The 14,740-nt window shown below is 34.8% G+C and overlaps 1 protein-coding gene across 2 annotated transcripts; it reads left to right on the forward strand.

Moving 5' to 3' along the window:
- The first annotated feature begins 817 nt into the window (after positions 1-817).
- On the forward strand, positions 818-7,736 carry LOC129889164 (fatty-acid-binding protein 2). 2 transcript variants are annotated; one of them, XM_055964356.1, is made up of 11 exons: positions 818-1,095; positions 1,410-1,953; positions 2,168-2,390; positions 4,231-4,306; positions 4,376-4,478; positions 5,725-5,793; positions 6,645-6,681; positions 6,787-6,861; positions 6,941-6,992; positions 7,096-7,140; positions 7,282-7,736. In XM_055964356.1, the coding sequence occupies exons 2-11, from the start codon at positions 1,469-1,471 to the stop codon at positions 7,377-7,379; spliced, it is 1,263 nt and encodes a 420-aa protein (XP_055820331.1). In that variant the 5' UTR covers positions 818-1,095; positions 1,410-1,468; the 3' UTR covers positions 7,380-7,736. The 2 variants fall into 2 exon arrangements, with proteins under 2 accessions (XP_055820331.1, XP_055820332.1); XM_055964357.1 differs by having other exon boundaries at positions 818-1,042.
- The last annotated feature ends 7,004 nt before the right edge of the window (positions 7,737-14,740 follow it).

The raw sequence follows: 14,740 nt of genomic DNA on the forward strand, positions 1-14,740 counted from the left end.
ATTTGACTTTAGGCTCCTAGGCTCCATCCAATCTTGTTGAGACGGTTCTGACCTAGACAAAGAAGTCATCATATGACAATTTATTTATCATGCATATTTATTTACTCTATTAATTTTTATTTTAATAATATTCATATTATATGTATATCCTAATTCGACATACAAAATTAGTTTTTATAAAAAAGAAGGTAGGGTATGGTTAGCCGGGGGAGAGAGAGTCATGGAGGGCGATGGCGTTATTGAAAAATAGGAGTCCGTCTAGTGGACGGTTGGACCAACAATCTTCGGAAGTGGCTGTGTTATAAAAGTCTCTGTGGTGTCCCTACGTACCTTTCCATATCTGCCAAACTTGTTGGAGACCTCCTACATGATACTTTCTTGATTTTGACATTCCAAACATTTATTTCTTTTAAAAAAATAATAGGAAAGATTTATTACTCGTATAAAATCATGTATCTCATAAGGGATATATATATTATTTTTAATATTTAAATTAAATTATTATAAATATCTCATGCAAATAAATAAATAAAAATAAAATAGAACTATGAAACTTTAAACATATCGAGCCAAGTATGAAGAGGGGGTGGGAGTCACATTTTTACCTTTCAAAAATAAAAGAGGAGAGAAGGGTCGGTGAGGGTTGATACACTAAATTCCAAACGTGAATGAATATGAACACAAATGAAAAGAAGAAACATTGAATGTTGAACCAAGCGTTGAACATGGCCTCACTTTCACCTCTAATTCAACTTGCGGTTTTCCATTTTTCTTTATATTCCATTCCAATAGTATATTCTTCTTAATAACTTTCATACAAATTAAAAAATAAAATAAAAAATGACGCTGACGCAGGTGGAACAAACAGAAAAACAAATAATCGAAAAACACACTTTTTTTACGTTTTCTTTACCAGAACCGTAAAGCATATTCTTTCCTTTAAGAGTCCTTTTCCATATCATAAACCCTAATGCACTTTCAATCGCAATCCCAGAATCTTTTTTCTTCATCTCTCTCTTCGTTTTCCTTTTTTTTTTTTCAGGTTGGTTCTTCCACCTTTTTGTTACAATTTATGTCAGGGTGAAATTCATTAATGTAATGTCTTCTTTTCATAATATGTTGTAATGCCTCTTTATTTCCTTGTTCATTGCATATATTCTCATGAGAAAGCCCTTATATGTGCATTGTTATAATTGCCTAATTTTCCTTTAACCCTGCATAGTATTTTGAATGTCTTGCCTGAATATTGTTTTTATGATTTATAAGGTTACATATTTCTCTAGTATGGTTTTGATGGAAGCTAATGCTGTTTTTCCTAGTTTGCCTGCTGCATATTGCTATTACCATCATTCTTTTAATTCATTTTGTGTGGATCGATGTTTTATAACTTGAATCAATTACTCCACCAGGTGATTTCTGTCTACATTCGGGGGGCTATAAGGCCCCTTGTAGGAACTGATTACTAAAAATGCGGAACAATTTCATCGATGGTGATTGGGGTTCATCAGAAATGTTCCCCATCGATCCCCTCATGCCATATGGATTCCTCTCCCATATATCATTCATTGTTGATGGTTCTAGAAATTTGTATGTGCCTGGCAGTCAGGCACTTCAAGAAGCTTTTAAGTGCTTTTCAAAATATGCTGGCGCACTGTTAGTCTGGTTTGCCACTGGATCAAACAATAGAGGTAATAACCAAATATCTGGCAGTCATCAAGGTTCAAGATACACCAGGTCTAGAATGTCAATTCAAACACAACGAACAACTTCAACTAGACATAATTTCATGGAACTCTTCTGGCAATCAAGATGCATAGGGAAATTTACAATCCCTGTGATATTTAGGAAGATTTCAAAGTTCACTATGAATCAAATGTACAAAGAAGCAAAACATCTTCAATCAATTCCTGTTCTCTCACTAGCTGCTGCTTTAGTACCTCCATTTGACAATTTGTAAGCTTTTCTTCTCAATAAATTTCATGGTGAACTCTTTTAACTTGGATTTCTCATAAGATGCATTTACTTAAAGCCATATACATTACCTTCACAGAAAGAAAATACATTACCTTCACAGAAAGAAAAAGAGAAAAGAATCCCAATTAGGTTTTGACTACTACTTTTGCGCTAAAGTTCTTATAATTGCTTTTGTCAAATAAATGATAATCAGCTCTGGTGAAGTTCTATCTGTTCAACTGGATAGCAGTGCTATGGAATCACTGAGTGGTGAGGATCAACGACCCTGTGAGGTTGATCATCGGGGATGTGATAATTCATTTTTCCAGAATTTAAATTGGTCTAGACATGCAGTTGAGCCCAGAACGGGTATTGAGTTTCCTACTATCTTGGACAACCTAATAGCTGGGGAGCGAAATTCCAGTTTCACATCAGAGGTAAACATGTCAAACGTGAACTACTAGAATTCAACTGATTATTGAAATGGATATTTCTCGTGATACTCAATGCAGTTTTTAGATTTAGCTATTCATACTTTACTTGAGTCCTATCCTGCAATTTTTTTGTTTGTTCAGCAGGAACTGCACGACTTTGACCATGACTCCTCTATATTGCAATCCCAGCTTAAATAGACTGTCCAATTAGACTGTTTGGTTTCTGATTTGCTATTTGGTTCAGTTAATTGAGTGGTGTGGTTCCTGAATCTTGTTAATTAATGGCCAAGTTGATGATACTGTAGTTTGGTTTGCTACCAAATTGAAGAAGATATGTCCATTCTGTTAAGACTATTTTGATTTTAAGCTTCAGTCTTCTAGCCATTTAAGTAGGAGAAGACATATAGAGAAGAGTAGACACCCCGAGAAGGAGGGAAAGGGCAATCCATTTTAACTTTGCAATGTGACAGCATAACAAACCAGATATTAATGAATGTAACATCGAAAAAAAAGTAAGAAAAGGAAGAAAAAATGTATGTTTTTGGCTATCAACAGAGCGCAAAATTATTTGGATCGATACAGTGAGTAGCCTCCCTCCTACTTTTCTCTTATGGACTAAACAACGAACTTGCTTATATTACTAATCTCAAACTTGGATAAAGGAGGATACTGATAGTGTATGTTGAACATAAAATTAGGAAAATCATCATAATAAAGAATACATTTGGCAATGCTCACCTAGGCACTCTTTGTCAAAGTAGAGTGAAATGGATTGTGAGGATTCATATGCTGATCCAAACTAGTTTGGGATTTCATGTATTTGTTGGGCTAATGGATACATTGTAGACATTAATGAGATACATATTCATATACCATATAAGTAAGAGAGGGAGAGATCATTGAGGTCGGTAACATATATGTGATTCAGGAGAGGAGGGTGAATATAACTGGGAAGATCAGAATGAAACAAGGAGGGGGGGGTGGGGGAGAAGCCTCATAAATTCTAAATGCTTACTGGAGAAAAAAAGAAAAAGGAGATACTGATTTAGACATGTGGATTTTATCCCTGCTATAATATGGGAGAAACTACTATATCTACGGGAGAAGATTACCTGAAACCATGGAAAAGCTTAATTGGTCACTATATCCATTAACGATTCTTTGATAACTTGTATAGGTTAATGTTAGTTGGTTTGGTAGAGATATATTAGAAAGAGCCACCACTATCCCAAAATCTAAACTTGGAAAAGAAGAATAAAGGAAAAACCTTGCAAGAAAAAAATGACCAAAGCTATTAAGTTAAAATGGTACTTTGTGTGTTTTCTACAACTATACCTTGATGTGAAAAGTTACTTCTTACTTTCTTTCCTTCTAACGTTTGGTAATATTATCTATGTCATAATAATTTTAAGAGGAAAAAGTTAATTTCACCATTATCGTAGTTACATTGCCTTGTTTTGTTTCTGGCCGATCAATGTCCTTTTGCCTAATTCACTATTTGTTAGATAAGATATTATTGAAAAGTTAAAGCGGAAAAGTAGAGAGTGTCTAACTATTACCTTTCTCGAACAAAAGAAAAAAAAAGTAGATATTGACTAGGATCTTGCATGATATTTCCAATATTTGATGCTACGATATTATTTGATTTGTAAGATCCTGGCAGTGTTCTGAGAAAATGTAATCTTGAATTCTCTCTCCAGATTTCCATTTCCCATGCGATCTGACTGAAATCTTAATCTGAGCATAATTTGTTTCAGACATTTTTATGCTGCAGTTATGAATTTAGTAGCCAATAAAAGTTATTGTCCATAAAAGTTTAAAATGACTTCTGCTTGAATTTTAGGTACTTGTTGGTACTGGATCCAGAATAATGAAAATTATCAGAATTAAATCACTAAAGGTTTATGCATTTGGCTTCTGTAAGTTCCAGCTCTTCTCTGGACTGCCCTGAGCACCTTCAGAGCTTAACTATCTTTTGTTATGTATAGATGTACATCCTTTTGATGTCTGCCGGAAGTTGGGTTGGAAATATGCCTCAGTTCCTTTTTGTGAACTGAACAAACAACAAGATTTTTATCAGGATCTTCTCAGGTATGCATTTATTGTAAGAATCCCAATGTCTCTCGAGTTAAATACTAGCTCTTGTGCTCATCTTTTCCTTTTGCCATGATCTTGACATTGTCCTTCTAGAATCCGGCACAACATTCATGAGGTATTATTTGCCTCTGAAGTTAATTTTAAAATTGTTTAGTGCTTAAGTTTGCACTTTCATTCTGATAAGTAACTTTTGAATCTACATTGCCTGTTTCGATGTTTGGATTTTCGATTCTAGCTGTAGTCATTGATGTCCAAATCTCCATGTGATACATTTTCTTATCCTGATCTGGTAAAATGAAGTTATAAAGTGTATTGTACAGTAGGAATACTCTGTATCTCTGTACTTTTGCAGTATCTACTTGTTACTCTGTTAAGGAATTTCTTACCTTATCTTGTTAAAAAGAACGAATTGTGCAGTAGGACCTCAATTATGTTCATTAGTGAACTAACAGAACTTCTTTCTTCATTTCTTTTGCTGCTTTGATAGTCCATGTTCTCACTCCTTTTCTTCATCCTTGATCCTACGCCATCTATGTTACCTTTTCCTTTCTTCTTGTTAAACTGTTACTCCTTTTCATCTAAGCTTTTCCTGTTTCTTTTCTCCCCCTTTGCTTCATTAGAAATCTTTTACTATCACCAGTATCAACTGGTGACTTCATGGGTAATGATCATATCTCCTATGCACATCAATGATTTTGATTGTAAGTATCATTCTTGTGTTGCTATTCCCACCAATTCTAGAACAGTAGCTTTATCACGTGATCTAACATGATCCTGAATATTCATTTTCTTGTTGGGCGTTTTACTAAAAAGCTGTAAATGTACTTAAATATAGTTTCCAATTGCATGATTGCAAGTGACTTATAAAACTACAAAATTTAGTTATCCTATATGATGACTGCCCATTCCCCTCCCCCCTCCCACCCCCACAAAAAAAGAAGAAAACACTTAAGTGTGTCAAGTTCAGCAGTGTAGGATCTTTTCCCCACAAATGGTCTTATATGGTTCATTTGTTTTTCTTTTAAGCAGCCTAATTATATACTCGCACAAGTGATATGGGTGGGTTAGCGTGGGGGATTAATTGTTTAGATTTTGAAATGCTGAGTTTAGGATTAGACACTTGAGAAGCAACACTAGCCTTCGAGCTCAAGAAGCATACACCATTCTGGTTATGAAGTGATTAGAGCTTGTGCTGTGTTGATATTGTTTTCTCACACCAGTGCTGTTGGATTTTCTGCAGGGAAGACATTAGCATGACCGTAAGGCTTGTTGTTAGCTGCAATGGAATCAAAATCAACACAGTCCGAGAGTACGTTGAAATTTCTCTCTAGATCTTGAAAAGCTTTGCTCTCACCCTTTCATGTTACCATGTTCGACATTATGTTTCCATCAGCAGATAAAATACTTTTTTACAAAATTAAATAGTTCACTACTTCTTGAATTGTTTTAGCAAATTATGTGACTAATTAGCTAAACATGACTTACTTCCTACTTCCTCATAATGAAAAATCAACAACTTTTAAACCAATCAAAAAATAAAAAATGACAACCTTTAAGTTGTTACTTGTGACCTCAATACTGTTGACTCGATTTGTAACAGCTTCCCTACTCTTCTTAATAATTTTATCGAGGCAATTAATGATATTGAATTTCAATTTGAGAAGTGCCTTAAACTGCATCCACTATAAGGTTAAATTGAAAAAACCTGTTCCACGTAGTTTGATACTAATATTATTACTCCGCTCCAAAACGAACGACACATTCCTATTTTTTCTTAATTCTTAATGAGAAACTTTTATGGCCACACAAATGCTATGAAAATGTTTAAGCTCACAAGTTTCAAAAGTTTTATAGTCACACAAATGTTATGGTGTATTTAAGTCCACAAGTTTTGAACTTTGTGCCAAGTCAAACAATGACAAATAAAGTGATACTGAGAAAGTATAAGATTGAAAAGTATGAGCTATAAATCTCTGTGTTGAAATGTATTACTGTCATATTTGGATGTGTAGTATGAGTGTTCTCTATGTAATAAGATATGAAGTATCCCAGCTTAATTACAAATCTCTTGAATGAAATTTTCAAACACATGGAAGCCTTCAAATTTGCCATTCATAGACTCATATTCTGAACTCTGTTTTCAATTGCCACTTTCTGCAGTGTCTTTGAGAAATCTCTTCGAGCTCGGTTGTTGAAGGTCAGCCCAACAGTTGTCTTCCACTCAGTTATTTTTCCTAGGTATTTACTACTAACAGAGAAGAAAAAGACCCTCAATACTGACATTCTTTGTTTCCCCTTCCAGGCAAATCCCAACACCGATTATCACTGTCTAGAAACATTTGGTTCTATGTTCTCTCAAGATATTCCTCTACATGCAGTAAGCAAGCTATAACCTTCCCACCATCCATTTATTCTAGGAAGCCTCCTCATCTATTATACATGACTGAAATTTTCAGGGTACAACAATTAATTTTCGACGAACAACTGACGGACATCTAATTACTGAGAGTAAGTTCATTGATATCTAAGAAGACATACTCTTCTACTTGCTTATTGTTTTAATAAGGGGATTACGCAAAACATCTCACTTTTGGACTACAATTCTTTGCAGTCGGAGGCAACCATATTGGAGCAGTTCAGAGTAGAGAATTGTGTAGTAAGTGAACTGTGCTTAAATTTATTTCTAGGCACTTCTGGATATACTGCGCAAAGTGGCAAGATATTGGGGAACTAGCTAGAAGGAGAAAATGTATGGGAAAAAGACAGACACTTACACTTGTTATTCTTGCTTTTCCAGGGGCAATATTTGATATGTACATTGGCGATGTTCCTATATGTGAGGAAACAAAAGAAGAGATCGGAAAAAATGTTGCAAGTATCATTAGGGGATGTTAAAAGATGGGGTTTTATTTTTCTGCTCCCAGAATAGCTTATTTGCTGGTTATGGTTCAGGGTTCTTGTGGAACTTGACTTCATAGTGCAGTTCATAGGTTTCACGAGGATAAACAATCGTTAGGCTTATATATGTAGAATCCATTTATTTTAGGCAGGGTTCTTATATTCAAAATTGATTAGAATACAACATTTCTTGTAACCTTGTTGGCGAACCGCCATTACAGAGCTGCCTCTCTGCCAACTGTTGTAAATGAAGAGAGAGAAAGAGAGAACTTGATCTGCATTTTGGGCTTAAGCTTCTCTCCTATTCTGTATAATATTGGTTGATCTTGTCAAGTAATTTGTAGTATTATTTTGTATCGGGTGGTGCTTATGCAACAATTTGCTATTTGAAGTTGTCAACTTTATATGTTACCCCGATTAATATAGTAGTTATGAGAAGATTTCCACCATGTAAAACTTGTTACATGCTCAATAAGACAAGATTGGGATGCAAATTGCTATTTAGAGTGAAAATTTGAGCAGTAAATTGAGGGATGATAGCTTGGTTAAAGCTGAAAATTGTTACTTCAATGTTTTTACATAATACATACTAAACTTCCTTTCCTTTTTTTTTTCCCTTCATAAAATTTCTGTCAACCTTGTGTGTGCTTATGTTTTGCTCAATCGGGGTTCGAGGATATTTACATATACTGATGATAATGTAAATTTCTTTTACACTACTACATATGGAAAGCGTTAGGTTTTCCATCCATGAACATTGAGTATTTTATGATAGCATTACTAAGCAAAATATAAAAATTTGCTAGTTAGATAGAATACATACTAAAATCTATATATCTATAATAAAGCTAAACAAAGACAAGGTGATGTGGTACCTTGATGTGCCAGCATTAGATGACACATTTTTAACTATGGATAAATGCTAGTTCTTAAGCAATGGTAGTGTCATTTAATGGACAGGAAATCTCACAAAAAGAGAAAGAAAGCAAAATGGAGTTAACTGGAAACAAAAATGATTTATGATGGGAGCTCTAACGAGCCGTCACATGTACGACGGACCGTCAGTTCCACCGTCAAAAGCTAATAGAAGTACTACAGATTAGAAAGTTCTGCCGGTTCGTCTAAGGGACTGTCACTCTTGCGACGTGTCATCAGGCACACCGTCACTAGAGGTATCTTAACCAAGTTACCAACAAGAGCCAACAATCAGAGCGACGGAATGTCACACCTGTGATGGGTAGTTCGACGAAATGTCACACATTGCTTCGGAGGATCAACTTTCACATTTTAAATGTCAAATTTTCTAGGACTATAAATAGTATCCTCTAGGGTTTATTTTATTATAGTTATTTTTAACGAAGAACACACTGATAATGTATGCTTCGACTGAAGTTTAATCAGAGATTACTTGATTGTTGCAATCAAATTCTTATTTGATTGTCTTCAATTTGTAAGTAAATTCTTATTCAATGAATGCAATTGAGTATTTCTTTTTAATTACCATGAGTAGCTACGATCAAGGATTGTGGAATCTATGACGATTTGACCTAAATAAAGGGTGTTTATGGAATAAAACCTACAGTGTGGTTGTATGCCTTATTAATGCTTTCATTTTATCCAATTTCTAATGGTTTCAAATATTAGAACCTTCCCTAAGTTCAACTTGTTTGAGTAAAAAGGTGCAAAACCTAGAAAAAGGGATAATAATGAGCATTTGAACCTATTAAAGCTCGTCTACTGGTTGATGTTTGTCATGATCCAAGCCTAGGGCCTAGACGTGACATGGCGAATGAGACACCAGAAGCAGTGGCGGAACCAGAATTTTTAATAAGGGGTTTAAAATCTGAAAAAGTAGACACACGAACTAGCTGAAGGGGGGTCAACATCTACTATTTATATATAAAAAAATATTTTAACCATGTATAAATAGTATAATTTTTTGCCGAAAGGGGTTCGGATGAAACCCCTGGACACCATGTGGGTCCGCCACTGACCAGGAGATACCTCACCCAAGCCTCTTAGCATTCATTTAACTTTTTATAGGTAATGACATTCAATAACAAGCGAAAATAAAAAGGAGAAAACGGGACTAAGGAAAACATTCAAATGAGAACCAAAATAGTCCAACTTTGCTTTTACATGTCCAACAATACCTCTACATTATAGACTTGGCGGAGCTAAGACATGTTCCTATCTCACCCTCATAATAAGTGTCAACGTACCAAAAAGGAATCCAAAGGTCTTTACATAGCATGAACTAGAAAAGAAAAAGGATATTATTTCCGAAATATGGGAACTCACCAAAATAGTAGCCTTCAACGATCAAACTAGCCACGAGGAGGTGAATGTGGAGCAACGCCGGTCCCTACATGATGATATCATGTAGGCAAAGAGTATGCATTAGCACTTTGAATGTACTAAGTATGTAGGCATGCATGAACATTAGAGAAACATTAGAACATTAATATAGTATGAAATATAATGCAATGCATACATAATTAATCATGTAAATAACATTTGGAAACATTCATTTTGTGGTCAAAGCTCTCAATTCAAACTTCATTGAAACATAGTGAAACTAGGTGGGTTCAACTCAATCCACTTTCTAGTCTTTTAAATCAATGCTAGCATGGATGAGAGTAAAGGAATGCATCATTTAAAACATCTTAAAACAACCCACCAATACACTTTAAAACTACTTTCATGTCTTCATATAAGAACCTTGATAAATCATTCATTTCATACAAATAAGGGTCGATATAAGTCAATATAAGTAAATAAACTTCAAATATTCGAGAATCTACACATTTGGAATCATACCATGAAAACTCATAAAATTCATCACTTGAAATTGAGCTATTAGGTATAGAAAAATACTTGGGATCCATGGGTGAAAGAACCCATGAATGAGACCCACATACCTTGGGGGAAACAAATCCCTAATGCAAACTCGAAAAGAAATAGAGGCTTGAAGATATCTTGAAATGAAACCCTAGCTTTAATTGAAACCCTTGGAAGAATTTGAGAGGGAAGAAATTTGTTTGTTTGAGTCTAAGTGTGAGAATGAGGGATTGAAATAACTTAGGGTCCTTAGATAGAGTCAATTCAGTCCCTAAAACGACCACACTTTGGTATTAAAACGTAGGAAAAGACTAAAATACCCCTTTTTAAAACTAGCCGGAGTCACTTCATAGGACCCATCATGGTCCGTGGTGCTCACCACGGCCCGTGATGGTGTCTCGTGGTGAATGACTTGGGGAAAGATTTTGGAGTTTGCTGGAAAAGTCTCTAAACTTCCTCCACGAAAACCTTCACAGTCCGTGGAGGACATCACGGTCTGTGAACCATGGCCGTGGTACAGGTGCTGCAGGAGGGCCTGTAGAAGTGACCACCACGGAACACACCACAGTCCGTGAAGAGCTCCATGGCCCGTGGTGGTCACTCGTGGTCCTTTCCTTGATAAGTTTTCTGAGGCCTTAGGAGAGGGGTCACCACGGAGGGCACTATGGTCTGTGGTGATCACCACGATCTATAGTTCCTCATCGTGGTCCCTTCCCTGCAGGACTCACTTTCAGGATCACCACCATGGTGGCTTACCACAGGGCATGATGCATACCACGACCTGTGATGGCCCTTCGTGGTCATCACCTGATGTTATTTTCTGCATTTTTTCTGATATTTCATCCTTTGTTCTTTGTTTTAGGACTTTTCAAATTCTTGGGGTATTATAATGTTGTAGCAAAATTAACTAACTCAGAGTAAATGTCATTGGCTTATTGTTAACACTTTTAGTTCGGAAGAATAAAAATGACATACATTTAATTTGGTTGACAAATAATTAAATGTATCATGAGGTTTGACAAACTGGTATACTAGCACTACAAGGTTAAATTTTATAATTACTCAAAATAATTCATACAGCCTTGGTGAATACAATCCTAGTTCCTCTCTCTATAATTTTTCCATTTGAAATCAATATTGTTGAACTTGGATTTCAGTTTGATACAAAAAGTCATTCAAATCCCCCAACCTTTTTCTTTTTTGGAAATAAGTAACTAATAGTAAATAATCACATACAAATTAATTCTCGCCTTATTGTGTGTGGAGTTCGACCCCAACCCTTTTAGATTCTATATTGACAACGACCACATTATATGTCACGCGAGTCTACATCCTAGGTGTGGTCGGCACTCAAAAATTATTGATGGACTCCAAGCAAACCCTTGACCTAACTAACAACTCAGCGGAAGACTCAACTCAATAGAAGAATATCAAAGTGGGTGAGCATTTAAAGTATATTAAAAGTAAACTCAAGCACGTCTGAAAATAAGTCTCTAAATATGATAACTCACTGATTATAGCATAAGTAATGAAATATTATTTAAACTGGCTCTGAAAGATTAACTGACCCAACTCTATCTCTATCTATATCTATGAAGCCTCTAATGACTCTAGATATGTATTAAGATAGGCCCACGACTATCTCAAAAGATTAATAAATAAAGATAGAATGAAATAATAAAACTAAAGAAGCTCCTTCAAATGCAAGGAGGTCTCACCAAAAGATAGATGACAAGTGATCTTTAAAGATGTGCTTGTTGAGGATCTCTAACTCGTGTATTTGTATCATGAAATGATGCAGCATCAAAAGACGTCAGTACATAGAATGTATGGTATGTAAAATAACTGAAAGGGGAATGTATTCAAAGAATACTTTGGATACTCAATAGAACGAATACTGAATTAACTCAACTCAATAAAACACACAGATATAAGAATAAGACAATGCTTTACAAAATATAAACAAGTGAATGCAACTCGGTATAAAAATGTTTACTCTTTGGAGAGTTTCTCTAACCGACAACCATCACTATGAGCCTCGTGATGATACAATGAATTGTTGTCGTAGACACAGTCGTTCAATACCTTGTCAGGGTAAGGGATGCAAACTCATCTCATGGATCCAATAAAATTCCGTATTAGGGACTGAAGTGAGGAAGACCCCAAACTAATGGTACCATCCTATCGTACACTGGCTACATAGTTTATGGGGTTTGGGTTATCTAAACTCTTGCCCATCCCAAAATTATATATTATGCTCATATACTTAGGTGAGTGAAAATACTCAAAATAATGTCTCATTAGTCGACTTTACTCTGTTTTAACTCAACTCTTCTCAAGCTCATTAGATTCCATTGAAAATAACTATACTTCTTTAACTCAGTAAATGCATTAAAATATAGTTTTTCGTTTAACAATATCAATCTCAAGATAATTTAGAGCATAATGCTCTAATTCATGTAGACTTGATAATGATCATAATCAAAATTAGTAGTAAAGACCTCAAAACTCAAGTGATATAACATGCTCAAAAGTCCTTTCTCAAGCAATACATGAAAACGTATCAATGCTTCAACTCAAACAATGTATCATAAGAAGTAGTTACAAGTACTCAATTAGGGTTCATGTGAATGCAAACATGAACAACAATTCAAGAACTCAACTCATGTGAATCATCACAATAAAATTAAATATTCAGAGAATTCAATAAGAGATTACATAATTAACTCAATAACTCAATATAATAGGATTTAAACTCAAGCTTGAACTCTTTAATTATGGAATTGAGATGTAGGGCGCGAGGACAAACTCAGTTCAACGGTATGAATTGACTTACATACTTGTAAGAATAATGTTCTTGATGAATCTCAACAAACTCGATGTACGCTCATAAACCCTAGCTTTTCTCCCATCCAATTCTTACTCTTACATCTTATAAGTGTTAATGAGGGCTAAATTAGGATATTGATAAGAGACTCAAATTAGTTCCGAAACGTCACGATTATTATTTAAAAAAAGTGGAAAAAGACCAAACTATCCCTCATTAAAAACTGATTTGGGCCGTTTATGGGTCTTTCTACAGACCATAGGAACTCCTATGGGCCGTAGAAAACCCCTTGTAGGACTTAGGTACTGATGTGAGGCCAAAAATACATATTTTTAGTCATTATTTACCTCATATTTAGTATTTTTATTTTTCCTTTTTAAGCATAAATTTTATGGACTGTGCTAAATTATGCATTTTATTTGTAGGATTAATCTGATGCAAAAATGCAGAAATTTAGAGTAAAAAAAATTAAAAAGGAAAGATTAAAGAAGGAAACAAAGCAGACAGCTTAATGGAAGGATTGTAATATAATATTAATATTTTCTATATATTCCCATAATCAGCAAAAATTGAATTCAGTGAATTACCTGCTATACCACGTGGTAGTCAGCAAATTGATTGAAGCAGTTGATGTACGCACATGCAGCAAGTTCAATTCCTTTGGATTTTGGTTTCTCAATTAGTTTTGGATTCAGTAATTTTATTTTGAGGTTTTTCGTACACTTATAAATATTTCGTAAAATTAGTTTTTAGGCGAGGAACTTTTAACTTTTGACTTAGGGTTCTTTTCTTCTTCTTCTTCTTTTCTTAAGACATTAGTAGCTAATTTTTCCTATTCTAGGGCTGTAGCTACAAGTGATGATATAATATTATTTTGCTTTGGTTAAAGATGGGTTCTTGTATATGATTACTCCTATATTCTTGCTTTTACTATTTTAATGTTTGATCACCATTAGAATAAATTTATTGTCTACCTGAAACTCGAGAGACGGAATTTCCTAGGATAATTCGTGTATAGGATGCCCGTAACACTTACCTATACACCATGTTTGGTTACTAGGCAGGATGATAAGATTAATGCATATTTGTTGGTTCATGCTTATCCCCGCACAATGATGTAGTTAGGCTGTCAACAAAGGTAGGCAATTAGAGGTCGAGAGACCATGATTGTAAAATCAACTCTGTAAATCAGTAATTTAATAACCTATCAAAAACCAAAGTAAGAAATATTATGCCCGAACTCAATTTAATAACCTATCAAAAACCAAAGTAAGAAATATTATGCCCGAACTCATAATAAGTTGCAACCCTGGGATTTTCCTCAATCATTGTAAGTATATTTCATTGTTTACTTCTTGCATTTGTTAGCTTAGAAATATTAATCGCACTCTTTTAGCTTGCCTAGATAAATAATTAGATTTAATATAATTTAGTAAATAATTTTTAATTGACAAATTCCTGTGGGTTTGACATCCGACTTCTGAAAAGAGCCATTATATTATTTGTGATACCGCGTGCACTTGCGTGTGCTTTGGTAGCATCAAGTTTTTGGCGCCGTTGTCGGGTACTTTAAATTTGACAATTGTTTATTTGCAACATTTCTTATTGTTTGTGTTAGTTTTAACAACTTGATCTTAGTTGTGATATCTTGCAGGAGAATTCGAAAAGTGCACATTAGAAAGAAGTGGGA

Source organism: Solanum dulcamara, chromosome 5, assembly GCF_947179165.1.
Source record: "Solanum dulcamara chromosome 5, daSolDulc1.2, whole genome shotgun sequence".
NCBI classification, from domain to species: Eukaryota; Viridiplantae; Streptophyta; class Magnoliopsida; order Solanales; family Solanaceae; genus Solanum; species Solanum dulcamara.